The sequence below is a fragment of the Acanthopagrus latus genome, chromosome 15 (genome assembly GCF_904848185.1).
Source record: "Acanthopagrus latus isolate v.2019 chromosome 15, fAcaLat1.1, whole genome shotgun sequence".
NCBI lineage: Eukaryota > Metazoa > Chordata > Actinopteri > Spariformes > Sparidae > Acanthopagrus > Acanthopagrus latus.
The window spans coordinates 16,409,593-16,424,708 of NC_051053.1; the positions used below are offsets into that span (position 1 = coordinate 16,409,593).

The following is a 15,116-nucleotide window of genomic DNA, read 5'->3' on the forward strand; positions in this document are numbered from 1 at the left end:
ATAAAGGAAGAGTGAGGGGGAAATAAATAAAGATAGATGAAGGCAGTGAGGGGGGCAGGGAGGGAGGGAGGGAGAGATGTTGTGGGTGCAGCTCTCCAGTTGGTGTTGCTATGGCCCTGCCCTCCCTGCTCACTGAGCCATTTCCTGTTTTTGACCTGAAATCTTTATTTAGAGCCATCCCTCCTCTCTGCTCTGCATTCATGAGTCAACTCGGAGTCCAGAGAGATGAACACAGGACTAAAATCAGATCTCCATTCACCACAGAAGCTACGTGTGCATGCACACACAGGGCCACCTCGGCTAACCCGTCTGTTAGCCGTACTCCAGCTGAGGTTTCATTCAGGCGTTACTGTTCGCATGATGGAGATGTATTGAGAAGCCCCGATGCCAAGAATAGCAGAGTATTTCACCAGCAGTTTCCATATGCTCTGCTGTCTGCACTGATTGAGCTGAGTCAGTTTAGCCTTTTATAAAAAAAAATAAAAAAAAATCTCACAAACGTCAATTTGTCCAGTGATGGAAGTTTTTGTGTCTTGCAGCCCTCAATTATGTTTTATAATTATGTCCTGTGTGCAGGATTTAGGGGGATCCATTGACAGAAATGAAATATAATATTCACAATTATAGTTTTGTTACGTTACCTAAAAAGGACCCTTTTCTATATAGAGGCAGTCAGTCCCACAACCATTTAATGAGAACTGGATACAGCTATGGTGGCAGGGCTTCGTTCATTCCTATGAAAGCTGCTCAGAGGTACATGAAGCCAAAAAAGCTGGGCTTCACAGGTTTAAAATTGTCTCAATCTTTTGCAATGCTTCAGCATTGTGGTTTAAAAGCCTGGTGCTATTTGGAGGGGCCTGAAGACTTCGCCCTGTTGCACCACCATGTTTCTACAGTAGCCAAGAACGAACAAAACAAACTCTGGCTGTTGAGAGAGAGTCCTTAAATTGTTTTGCTGCAGCTACAGGTTCTCCTACATGCTCTGAAGGGGAGGATGAATTGAGGGGTATTTAGTTGGTTGCACTCTGCAACCTCACTGCTAGAAACCACTAAATCTTACACACTGGACCTTTAAGGCCTGGTCACACCAGTGTCTGTAATGGTGTGGTTTCACGATGACCTGACCTTTAACCTGCAAATCTGTGGTGTTGACCAGTAAGTTGTGTTGACAATGTTGACCTCTGAGAGAACAGAAATCCAAAGAGCCAAGGTGGAGGGAGCTATCATAGCTTATTAGCTGGTTTGCACCATCTACTTTTATTTGAAAAATAACAACCTGATCTCTTCAATCTGTGTACAAATAACATGTACCCTCCACTTCTGTGGAGAGCTGATGTGACACATGGTTAACGCTAGGAAATGGTCGCAATTTGGTAAAGTATGTTATAGAGGTAGAAGTGATTGTTGTTGACTTTTGGTTTCATATGCAGACCACCGTGAACGGCAGCCTCCTGGATGAGGGTTTGTGTCCATGTTCTAGAACCAAATATTTCACGAAGACCACTTTATGGTGTGATCAGTGGAGAGTTTTGGATTCACCATGATGGCCTATATGCTTAACGATTGTGTATCAATAGTTTTCAGCAAGTCCTCTAAAATACAGCCAGTCCTGAGAACAGGCAGCCTGTCTGAAATAATAGGGACACTTTGTTGTGATTGTGTGTGTATCAGGGCATAACTGAGTGTGCAGCAGGGGGCATCGGGGGCACAAACGGTCCAAGATGCCCATATTCTGCCCCCGGAATGCTTCACTGGTGTTTTGTCTTCATGAAGCACACTCTGCTAGGTTTTGTTTGAGTTTACCGGACATCTTCCTGCCATCTGCTACCGGTTAGAATGGGCATCACTCACAACTCAGCATTCAGTTTCAGCTAAAAAAACAAAACAAAAAAAACACAGTTGCAGGATTTCAAGTTTTCAGCACAGGGGAAAGGAAAAACACGATAGGAAATTCTCTGGTAAGATACTTGAAAATTCAAAAGCATAGGATTGTGCTGTGCATGTATGTGTACTGTGTTGACAGGGCTTGACACTGCAGTCACAGCTCCACATGAGAACGTTGCTTCCACATTCTTAATGTTGTAAATGTTTGATTAACTAGTTTTACAGAACATACCGCGCGCGTGTGTGTGCGTGCATGTGTATGCGTGTGCATGTGTGTGGGCGGAGCAAGGTTGACGACGCCACTTATCGGGGCAGCTGCTCGATTTCAGCTTTTCCTGCTGCCTTCACGTGCTGCTCGGAAACTTTACTCGCCGCAACAAAACGGACCGTGGCATGAAAGTAATTACGCCGTTGTTACAATGGTAACGACCTTTGGGGGTGCAGTTGATGTTTTAAGAGATGCCAGTATCAAATTACATTGTGCATTAGCCCATCTCACACATGAGGAACGACCGTATGACGTGAAAAATAGAAAGTAAAAATGTATATTTAAAGAAAAAATCTGTGACGCACCAAACGCTGATTTTACACGTGATTACCCTGGTGACCGTGTCCCACTGATGGCCTTATATCTTCGTTTTTGCTCCAAATGACACCGACTATGGCACATATGCTCACATGCAGCCTGCCTCGCCAGTATGTCGGACAGCCCGTGAAGGCAGCAGCGTTCCTGTGAGCGGAGGCAGTTTTCTCCTCCTATCAGCGCCATTGTGTGCCAGAGTCTCCGGGAGCGAGGACGGCTTGTTCTTCTGTAGCCGGGAGGACTGTTTAAATATCCCCCATGTTTCTCTTTCAAACTCCGGCGGACCTCGATGTGGTAAGACACCCTTTATATATTTCATATAGCAGAGTAAAACGCGCCGAGGAAGTGTATTGCGGAAAGGCAGCGTAACCTATTTCTATGAATAATAGACACGGCGAAGGCTGCCGTTAAAGTGCCGTTGGTGCTGCGGGTCGAGGGGTCTGGCTGAAAAAGTTTTCGTAATAGATAGATAGTAGCGTCCCCCTCCTCTGCACCTCCACTGTCTCTGCACTCGCTAAAATTGTCATTCAACTTTTTTTTTAGAGCCGAAACAGCCGCCACTTTCCAATTTCTATGAATAACGACGGAGAAAAGTGGTCATATAAACTTTGTTTACCGAAATACAGCGAGTGTTATCCACACAGACACTCTTACTGCTACAACGAATAGTGTCGGGCAAGTGAATCATTTTTTGCTTTGGTTAGTCTTGTTTTGAAAAAAGTAATGTCCCTTCACTTCTTAAAATTGCTTAAACTACATTTCTTTATCTTTCAATGCTCTTACACGTGAACGACATTCATTGAATACAGGCCTCTTTGGGGTTTGAGTGTAACCTTAATGACTCGGTTGTACAAGAGATGTCAATAACAGCACAAAGACAAAATGGACAGTTGGGAGCACACGTATTGCCTGCATTTTATTTTGTCTTTATTAACAGCTTGTGTGACACATGCTGGTGTACACCTGTAAACATGCTGTGAGTAGTGAAATGTGCTTTTTAGTATAAGTGGAGGTGGTTTGGTCTCCAGTGTTGTGGACAGTCTCAGTCAGTGTAGCTTGTTGTAGTGAGTGGAGGAGCCTCTGTTTCGTAACACACTCCACAGCAGTCTGCTCTTAAAATGACAGTGGGCTACTTCTTCTTTACTTTGTCACTCCTGTTGCGACCCACAAGCTGCAGGTAGGTCACCTTAGAGTTTCTTATTTTGCTTGGGAGAGGAACCCACAATAAAGTCTCACATCAGAACACAGAGCGCTGTTTCATCAGAGCAGAAGCCCGTCTAAGGAGTAGCCAGATGTGATGCAGAGTTACACAATTGCCTATACTGTGTGGAGGAGCAGATGACCACCGCAGGGAGACGAAAGTCTGGCTTTTGCGACAATGGTGGAATTCCTCTCTACAGTTTACTACTTATACTCCTTAAAGGGGAAGGCATAGTGGGTCAAGGTTTTAAGGTGCGCCTTAGGTTTGGGTTTTTTTTGTTTTTTTAGAACCCAGTGGTCCCAAATTTCCTTTATGCATTAATTATTGTGCTGGCAGCTTTAACACATATCTTCAGAGGCATGTCTAGAAGCTGCTGATATGAAAATGTATTAAAGGGTGACAGCTGCAGGCTTTTATTTTTCAGTCTCTAAGGATTGAACTTCCATTAAGAAGCAAGTTCTGTTGCATCGGCTACCCAATGAGGGATGGATGTAGCATGCTACTCCATATTGCATGTCCCCAGAAGATGAATACCTATAAGCAGTAATAGTAATATGGCTCACAGTTCAGCAGTGAGGCCTCAAGTGCAGTAATAAGGCTTGTACTGCATTCACAAGGATTATACTTAAGTAATAAGGGTGCTGCCTGCAGTAAAAATGATGACACTTGCAGCAGTAGAGCCGATGCTGCTGTAACAAGGTGGGCACTGTGGTAATAAGGCCGACACCGGTGTGATACAGTGCATGCTGCAGTAATAAGGCAGATACTGCAGTAATAAGGTGGATACTACTACACACCCAGTGACCAGACGGGTGGATGCTGTCGATATCACCGGCTTCTGAGGCCTTTTCACTGCAAGTGTCAAACTGTGTTCTCTCCCTGAAGAGGCTCGGAGGAAAGAGTGGAGCACTCGACGGCATGTAGACACGTCTGCTGACCTAAATCTGCTCTCTTCTTTTGCCTTTTATTTATAGACTTAAGTGTGTGTGTGTGTGTGTGTGTATGAGGGAGAGAGAGGGAGAGAGCGGGAATGAGGAAGTTTGTGTGTGAATACACTAATGACCATAAATAAGAGATGCCCATACCCACTTATTTTATATGTTTGTGCCTTTGACATGGTGTGTAAATGCTTCATACTTATCAAAAGTTTTGGAATCGGTCAGTAGATCGGTCTGGCAGGCAGCTACAGTGTCTGTAAAGTAATCATTTGGGGCAACTCCAGCAGTCAAAGTCACATCAACTAAAAATGCTTGTTTTTGCCATTGACAGTCTTTGGTTTGTTATTTGAAGTGTCTGACAATAAAACGCAAATTATTCCTACAGAGAGAAACCATTTTCTGTGAAGGTAAACTCCAAAACCCCAAAACTGTCTAACTCTTTCCACCGTTGTCTTCCTGCAAAGACTCACCTCTCGTGAGACTTCTCCTTGAGCAGGACTTGTGTTTCTGGTTACACACAAGGTTTGGATCTTATTATTTAAAACAAAAGGCTCTATCTCCATGGAAATTGTTTCCTTAATATTGTCAGATAACCTCAGCCTTAGGTAGACATAACTTTGATTAAAAGGATTACATAACAGCTGTTTTGTGACTGTCAGCTGACGTGATGTACTGTACCAGCTTTTGGTAAGTATGTATCACTTAGACACCAAAACATATGAATAAAGGTCACAGGTTTAGAGACACTGGGATTTCCCTTTAACTCACAAAGTACCCTAACTCCTAAAGAATAAAACATAAGCACAGTCGCCTGTCAGGTCTCTGTTTTATGATTGGCTCATAGTGTTCTGTGTACTGGCTGTGTAGTAGTAGCTTACTTCTTGGTTTAACTTACAGATAGCAGCCCTGTTGTAAATCCTGCCTTAATGATTGCATAATTTACAGCCACTTTAGTTGCTGCAGTTTATGATGCTGTCGAACTGCACTGCCTTATACTCATAAGTGTTTCTGATATTCTGTCAGGCCCAGTCTTGTCAATGAGAGTAGACTAAACAGTAAACAACACCCCCCCACCCCCACTAAGCTATATGTACCTAATAAACTGACAGCTGAGTTTAGTTTCAACATGAGTTAGGGAAAATGGGGAAAAGTGTCAGTGGCTGTAGCTTGCCCCTGACCTTTGCACAGTTCCTACTCCTTCATACTGCTTTATAATGTTGGTGATCTCAATTCGAGCGGGTGATGAATCTCCTCACTAATTTCTAACACCTAAACTTGTGCTTAAAATACTAGAAATCATCTGCACAAATAATTAATTTGTGTAAATAAAGGATTGCTCTGAAGAATTTCTTTTATTTTTCACCAGCACTGGAGAAACAGATCTCTCAGGTTTCAAGCGAACCTTCAGTTCTTTATGAATTGAAAATAACATCTTTGTCACAAGTGGTGATCTCCAACCCATGCATGCCCACAACGGTGTCTTTTTATTAATAGGATGCTTCATGTTGCACAGTTGGAGCTGTAGTGTTTTGTAACAAGGTCTGTCATTACGTAAGAAATCATAGTGGATTCTCTGTGTGATCCCCAGCTGACCTCTGTCATGTGAGAGTTAATGATCACTCTGAGGGAAAAGACACACTCAAACGTGTGTGGCATGCACACATGGACATTGTTTACAGGTGTATGATAAGCTTATTGTCTACAACCTGAACACTTGTACACGTCTAAGATAGGGCTGCAGAGTTAATTAAATTATTCTTGACATTGCAATATGACTTCCATATCTATCACATGAATAATTTTTTGATATGCTCTTTTTAAATGTGTGATAAAAGAGCATTATAATTAAGTGCTGTAGTGTTACAGAACTGGCCTGGCCTACAAATCTTATTCTCCAGATATTAGAAAACATGTTTATTTTGCACAGTTGGCAGCAAATGTCACATTGTTAGGATCTTAATAGTTTTTCTATATATAAAATAAAAATTTGAATGCAAAAATGATTGAGCATTGTGATTTTCTGTACCATATCAGGCAGCCCCAAAACCATAAGAATACTTTAGCTCATATTTATGATAATATTGCGTAATTAAACATGGCTCAAAAATTGCACTTGAAGCCAGTTTAGGTGAGAAACAAATAAGATGACCTTTAATATGTAGTTGACCTTCATTTGACGTCACCAAAACTCCCACCAGCATTTCACAGTTTTAACCACAAGTGAGAACTGAAACCTTATTTGTTTTATGACACATTTCAACAGTTTAATCGTGTTGCCTCCATGTTTTAGGTTTTTGATGACCACAGATAGTCCCAATGTGGTTGAGAGGATCTGGTGGGAAAAGACACATGTTGTATTTTTGTGGGTGTGGGTGTTTGCCAGTTTTTCTACAGGTCCATGCAGAAGAGCCAGTGGCAAGGGGCTGATGATGATTCTTAATGACCAATTCCAATTTGTGCTTAAAAAACAGAATGTATTAATTGGTGGGGTGAGCTGTAGTAGTAAGAGCAGTGGTAGAAACAGTAGTAGTAGTGGCTATCGTCATGGTGTAACTGTATCTTAAGTTGTTTGGGGAAGCGTAGCTGCTATTGAGCATAGTGGGTCTGGTCAGGCGAGGACTACAACGCACTATCTCTTCCTCTGGGTTTTGTCTGGAATGTGTTTACTAGTTCTACATTGTGTGTGTGTGTGTGTGTGTGAGAGAGAAAGAGAGAGAAAGAGAGAGAGAGACACACGCACATAGTAGTGAGTTGGACAGTGTCGTCCTCATGTGCAGAGCTGGATACATTACAGTGAGGAGAAACAGTGGAAGCACAGTCATGACTGTGAACTGCATGTGTGCTCCAGTATGCCTTTGTGCACATGAGAACGTTGACATTAATACATATCACGCTAAGCATACAGCACATCGGCACATTCGTCTACCTGCAGCAGTGCAGTGTGAAGTGTCCATACTTTGTGCATCCAGAGAACCTGAAATAGCCCGATGTGGAGGTGAGGGGGAGGGGTGGATGTGCAGCTCAGGCATGGAAACCAGCGTATCCGGTTACAGGATCATAATATCACTGCAGAGTCCATCCACTAGCACTGCACTACCCACTACTGCACAACACACACACACACACACACACACACACACACACACACACACACACACACACACACACACACTCAGTCATACTCACTACAGCCAGCTCCTGGAACAATATGCTCGGCCCACATGTCTGATGTGTGTTTGCAGGCACAGTTGGCAGGCTAACACACACTCATGCTTGCACACACACCTGGCCTCCCCTCTAAATATATAAAGCACTTGTTTTTATGTTTTATCATTGCACTACTTTAACAATGTCATTATTTACATGATTATGAAATGATAAAGCTGCAATGACTGATCAGTTAGTTTTAAATTATTAAAAAGTACTGTAATAATTAATCAGTTTTTAGTAATTAGTAACTTCTTTAAAATATCTCTGATTCCAGCTTCTTTTCTTTCAATATTTTCTGGCCTCATAACTCCCCTAAACTGACTATCTTTGGGTTTTGGACAAAAAAAGATGCATGAGGACATCTTGTACTTAGGGGAAATTCTCACCATTTTCTGACATTTTATAGACCAAACAACTAATTGCTCAATGAGGAGGAAATAAGTGACTGATATTTGACAATGAAAAACTTAGTTATGTATCCCTGATTGTACTGGATGTATTCACATTGATTCTCTCTAACGGGGGCACGGTTTTGGGCCTGGTTGTGTGGACGTTTCACAGTAAACTGTCATTTTAAGTTATGGTTTAGAAAAAAAGTTCTTGCCTGGTGTTCATGGATCAGATCGCTCTGCTGGAAACAGCCAGTTGATTGTACTGATTCGGATTTGTTCGGTATCTTGCACACTTTTGAAGATGGTTTCAAGGGAGAGTAAAAAGGAGGAAACTCTGAAAACAAAACACTACATGAGATGTCCTGTACAGTTTGATTGAATACAAAACCGATCACACAGTTGAGGACATTGAACCTAAAGTTATTCTAATACATTTTGATTAGATTTCACATAAGTAGATGTAAACAGTAACAACTAATACATGCTGTTCCTACCACTTAAAGTTCTATTTTTTCTGGCCAACACTGAGCTCATCATATTTTGCAACTTTTTTTGTCAAATTTCAAATGAAAGACTATTGAATAAAAGATCTATTTTAAGCCTCAGTCTGAATATATCAGTGATAACAGTGACCTTCAAAACTGTAGGTTGGTTTATTTCTAGTCATAGCTGGTTGCTTTTTTTTGCTTTGAAGGTCTCAAGAGACCGTTAGTTATTCCTGCCTTGTGAAAAATCATTTGGAAAAGGTAATTTTAAGACAGTTCTTTGTGAGACAGTTAATAGTGGCGCACAGTGACCTTGAACGAAGATCGTGGCTCCATTTTGGAACGCAGCAGTCGTACACTGCCGTGCTTTATCTATTCAATTCATTATGATATGTTTTCCTTTTGCTGCCATGTTCGTATCTAGACATGGCTCATAGGGTGTAGGATGGTGCTGGGCCTGTGAACTTTGACAGTCAATGGAAAGAGGGGGAGGGTGTGAATTAAAGAACGAAGGGAGGATGAAAAAGAGTGATGGAAAAGAGGTAAAAGAGTGACTGGAGGAGAGGTGGAGGAGAAGGAAGGGGAAGAGGAGAGGAGGATAATGAAGAGGAATGTAAGGGGTGGGGCACCTCTGGTATGTCAGCTCTTCACCGTGTGTGTGCGTGTGTGCGTGTGTGTGTGTGTGCATGCATGCATGTGTGCGTGCATGTGAGTGTGTGCACAAGGGAGTCTAAACACCCTGCCATGAGTCAGTGAGTCAGACATGCGCAGCTGCTTCAGCTCTCAATCACACACCCGCAAACTGCTTTGAAACTAACTCTGTTGCTCTCTCTTTGACACTCGATTCGCCATTTTCCTAGAAGCTCCATAAGCAGCTGCAGTGAATGCACAAGCTCAAGAAGTAGATGGTTAAAAATCACAAATATCCAAGTATTAGAATCGGGTATTTGCTTGGCCCCCAAATGAACCTCAAGAACCTGTCTATTCCTGTTCTACACTTGCCAGAGATCAGTGTCATTCAGACAGCATGGGCACTGCTGACATCTCTTCTTTTGTCATAAATACAGTGATAGAAATTGGTCAGTAATTGAATAGTGTCAGGATACACTCAGTCATGACCACACCACCTTTTTTTATGTCTGTCTGGCCTGAACTTGTAGCTCTTAACTTTCATATGTAACTGGCAAAAAATAAACAAAACAAGTTAAGTATCCTTAACTTGTTTTGTAAAAAAATGTTTTGTGTACAATTTCAAAAACTGGTGCTATGATAATAACCATCTTGATTTAGATAAATGAAATAAAAATAGTGGTATGTGACACAGATAAAACATTTGTGAAGGGTGTCCAGGTCAAGGACCCTCAACCTCTTATGAAAACAGGTCAACTTTGCCAGTTACTTAGAATTGATAACATGGCATACAGTGTCCAGCAGATCGTTGTATCTAACTTAAATATCACGTTTATTGAAATAAAGATTTGTTGCAGTTGGAGTGTTCAACTGATAATATTTATATGTTTCTGACAGCTTTTGCCTAGCAACAAATGTATGGTTGTAGCTTTAATTAAATCAGAAACTGTAATTAGAGACCTGTGTGGGTACATTGTTCCAAAAAAAAATTTGTGCAATTAATCTCTGAAAGACAGATGATTTTTTTGTGCGTTCTTCCTAAAGAAATTATTAAAATTTAAAATGTTTTATGTAAAGGTTTGTTCTGCATTTTCTTTATACAGCTTGCGCTTTAGAAACATTTAACAGTTTAAAAGTGTACTTTACATTAGGGTCTTACTGTTTCTTTACTGCCTTGAACACATCCTTGGCATTCTGTTGTGTAATTTTTTCCTTGTATGTAATGATGCCAAAATGTATGCCTAAAATTGGAAGATTTAGTGTCACGCAACATAAAGGCTCTAATATCAAGATAGCTTTTGAGGGAATAGTTAAGCATTAAATGTTCATTTTAGCACATGTGTAATAAATGAAGTTTGACAGTCTGAGAACATTTTGTGCATTGTTACTTTAGATGAAACTCAGATTGGTTGACTTGAAAAACAACAAACAATTTGCCATGAGAAATTTGCCTGCATTAGAATTCTGTCAGACCTCTTATTTTAGCCCAAAACAATATAGAAAGTACACTTTGTAAACAGTAACGTCACTCAATAACCTGACCGAAGCAGCACCTAGTTTTTTACCATTGCCACTGAAAATGGCAAACTCTCCATGATGTAGACTTTACAGGTAACTTACAAGCATGGAAAAATGTTGAGCTTCTTTTGTTTGTCCTTCAAAGGTTTTTTTTACATCTGCTAACAGCACTCAAATGTATATGTACAGCCTTTACAGACTTTTATGAGTCAATTGCAAAATGTTAAGTAATGAAGAGGTTGGGGTTGAGTGCCTTGCTCAGAGGCACCACAGCATTAGTTTAAGTTAAGGATCGAAGCGGGGGAGGGAAAGTTGCTCACCCCCCTCCCACCTTTTCCAAACCAATCTCTCACCTACCCTGCTTCCTCCTCCTCCTCCACGTCTTCCTCCTCTTCCTTCCTGCCCCCCAGCACCCCCCAGCACCCCCTCCTCCCCTTCCAACCCTCCTCCTCCTCTCCCCCATCCCATTCTTTGTCATCTCTTTGGGTGAATTCCCAGCTGACTCTGTTTGTCATGGCAACCAACCAGTCGTGGTGACTGGGCCTGCAGCTCACACTTCCTGTGTGTGTGGTTGTATGTGTATGTGTGTGTGTGCATGTGAGAGAGAGACAGAGAGAGAGAGAGAGAGAGAGGAGACGCATGCGTAGTGCTTATGTGTGTGTATGTGTGTGAGTAGACAGGGACTGGCTGCATGAGCCTGTCAGCCTGGATTAGAGTCAAACACACTGCAGCGATGCCTGTTTCTGTCTTTCTTTCTTTCTGTCTTTCTTTCTTTCTCTTTAATGGTCGTTCTCTCTTGCTTTGTTGCTTTTTCTGTCGCACAAATAATGACACCATCAGATAGTTTGATTAGATAGAGAGATCTGTTAATGTACTATAATATTGATGTTAAGGCTATGTTCTGTTTTTTTCCATCATTGTGGTTCTCTTTCTTTCTTTTCTGCCCTACTGTATCTCTCATACCCCCTCCACTAATACCGTGTTTAGACCGACACAGTGATACAGCTCATACTGCCGCCTGAGGGCTGTCTGTATGGGTCAGCCTGCATTAGCCGACCCCCTCTCTCACAGACCTCCTCCCTGGTCAGACACTTCCCGACTTTGGTGAACTGGCATGGCTACCATGAATGGAAATTAATTGAATGATGCCGACGTTTAAATGTCATTTAACCAGCCCACCAACAAACAAGGGAGAACAGAGACAGAGAGAGTACATGTGTGGGTGATCGAGTGAGAGTGCAGATGGACAGACATAGAGGTGAAACTGAAACGTAATTTTATCGAGTAAATTACTCAACGTGACTCAGTGTAAATTTACGGTCTATCAGTGAAGAAACGACAAAAAGTGTCTGTTAGCAGTGACTAGCAGAGAAACAGCTCACTCATATGAACGGGTCCAGCACGATTCAAACAAGTGTGCTGTCTGAAAGTGGTGTAAAGTAACTCACTGTTCTGTTCTAGTATGGCAGGAGGAGGGAGGGTGGGGGTGGTGGGTGGGGTTGGGCTTTAAATCTGGCCTATGATCCTGTGGTACAACAGGCAACGCTGCTATTACGTAACTTAGTGTGTGTGTGACTGTGTCTCTGACTGCTTGTGTGTCCGTGAGTGTGCTGTGCTACAGTATGCAACTGTGAGGCTGCCATTGCAGCTGCTCTTGATTTCAATGTATGTTTTTTTTTTTTTTTTAATCTCCTGTTGCTGTAAGCTTGTTGCGTTTAAGCAGCTTTATGAATCACCATGGTTAAGCTGCAGGGTTTTAGTTTGCAAACTTGGTGGTGAATACATACGTGTTTTAAATTTAGGAGAAATCTGGCATGACGATGATCATCTAATGTGCAGACCCAGTTGTGCTATTGGATTTCAATCAACAAGACACCAATGACCTAGTATGATATATTTGGAATATCATTGTTTAAGGTTTATTCAGTGTGGGGGAACAAAAGTATGTAAAATGTGACCAATCTAGAAATACTCTACTATTAATGGAGTTGGGTACGGAACTTGACATTAAATCAACCAATGCCTGTTATCGGCACCTGACAGTGTATATTTAGACTAGCATTATAGAAAGAAAACGGGGGTGAAATGTCAACCCTGCAACAGGTTACTCTGAGTCTGGGCAACACTGCAATATTTGTAATGCAAAACACCAAGCTGAGCAGTGAAACATGCCTAACTTGAGGAAACACCTGATCAAACATAAAACGTGTTTGATCACCTGAAAGCCAGGTTCCATGCAGCAGCTGCAGCTGACATTAGCTGGCCAGAAGGTCCTAATGTTTTTAGAATTGAATGAGATTTTGAATGAGATGCTAGTGCCTTTTTTATGCTATTGTCTTCTGAATGTCCACTGTTTCTGTGTTTTTCAGATATATGTTCGGTAAAGGTGCGAAGCGGAAGCTGGACGAGGATGAAGAGGGGCTGGAAGGCAAAACGCTGGAGGCGTCGGTGGCGGGAGGGGGACTAGGCCTCGGTCCGGAGGGCTTGTCCAAGGTGTCGTACACCTTGCAACGGCAGACCATCTTCAACATCTCCCTGATGAAGCTGTACAGCCAGCGGCCGCTTGGTGAGCCCAGCCTAGAGCGTCGCGTCCTCATCAACAACATGCTGCGGCGCATCCAAGATGAGCTCAAGCAGGAAGGCTCCCTGCGGCCGCTGCTCTTTCCACCCTCGCCGCCGCCTGATGACCCCATGGATGAGGGCTACCGTGAGGCACCACCCTCCTTTGGTGTTTTGTCAGTGGCTGCGTCGGCACCAGTACCCCAGCCTTCTGCGCTGTTGATGCCGGTGATCGCCCCACCATCTTCACCCCACCCAATGGTGCCTCCAAACTGCCAGGCCACCCAAGCCTGCCCCAACCGTGTGGAGGCCTGCCCTGCCCCTCTAGAAGCCTGCCTCACTCCAGCCTCTTTACTGGAGGAGGATGGTGGAGATTCAGCCTTTTGTGCCCAGTCCCCACCCACTCCTCCTCTGTCGCCTCCTCCGGCACAGCCACCCCCACTACCTTCGGCACTTCTGAGCCAGGTGTCCTCCAGGGTCCCTGTGCCGGGCCCGTCCAGTGACGGTTTCCCCTCCGCTCTGAGTGACATAGAGTTGGGTCCTCCCACAGCCATAACAAGGACCGCAGCAGCTAATACTACGACCGTGACTACCTCCCCAGCTCCCACGCCACTCACCCAACCCTCCCACTTAGCACAGCTCTCCCCAGCACCCACAGGGCCACCCAGAGACTGTAGGACCATGGGTGCTAAACCAGATGCAGCTGGCGTCTTGCTGGCGGAAACCCGCTGTACCGATCTCCGACCCATGGACACTCTGCCCATACTGCCCCCTGGTGGTCTAGTAGACATTTCCTCTCCTCCCTCCTCCCCTTCATCCTCTTCCTCACCCTCGGGGTTTCTCTCAGACTTGGCGCTGGATGATGTCCTGTTCGCCGACATCGACACGTCCATGTATGACTTTGACCCCTGTACGACAGCGGGGGCTGTGGGCGTGACATCAGGCGGTGGCCTCGCCAAACTGTCACCAGTGGTGACAGCAGACGATCTCCTCAAATCACTGGCATCGCCATACAGTGGCCCCGCCCCCCAGGTTTCAGCCAATCAGCCTTTCAAAATTGATCTGACAGAACTGGACCACATTATGGAAGTATTGGTGGGCTCATGACTCGCTGACACCGCCACCTCAGAAACACACAGAGAGTTTAATCCGGAGAATAGACTGGAATGAAAAATTGGAAACTATTTGGGTGTTTCCCTGTTTATTGTTTTTATGTTTTTTTTACTCTTCAAAGGTCGGAAATTGTAAACATCAATGGTGATGTCAATTAGTACTACTATGACAACTACTACTACACAACACTGTGCATGCACTGTGCTCGCCTTTCCAAATATGGAAATGAAGTAACCGGGAAACAAAAACACACATAAGTTTGTATTTCTATACTTGTGAGGACCTCCACTGACTCCATTCATTCCCTAATCCTACTTTAATCCTAATCCTAGTTTTAATCTTTAACCTGAACCTAAGCCTTAACCCTAAAAGGTAACTGTACATAGATCAAATTAGGACCTGCAAATTGTCCTCATTCTGGAGGATTTTGCAATCATTCTATCCTTGTGAGGATAATTACTCGTCACAGGTGTAGAAATACAAGTTGACACACACGCACACGTGCACACACAAACACACTGAATACATGGCTTTTAGCAAATGAGTGCCTTTCAAAATGACCACTTATTCAATTCCTGTTTTTACAGTATTTGTTTTTCAAGT

The 15,116-nt window shown here is 43.2% G+C and overlaps 1 protein-coding gene across 3 annotated transcripts in view; it reads left to right on the forward strand.

The window, feature by feature from the left end:
• sertad2b (SERTA domain containing 2b) overlaps positions 1-14,584 on the forward strand; it is a 36,607-nt gene extending 22,023 nt beyond the window's left edge. For 2 of the 3 annotated variants that reach the window (XM_037123073.1, XM_037123072.1), the window contains one exon: positions 13,211-14,584. In XM_037123073.1, the coding sequence (XP_036978968.1) occupies positions 13,215-14,507 (1,293 nt within the window). In that variant the 5' untranslated portion in view covers positions 13,211-13,214 and the 3' untranslated portion in view covers positions 14,508-14,584. Of the gene's footprint in view, positions 1-2,637; positions 2,762-13,210 lie in introns of those variants that run through there. The other variant, XM_037123071.1, reaches the window with a different exon arrangement.
• The last annotated feature ends 532 nt before the right edge of the window (positions 14,585-15,116 follow it).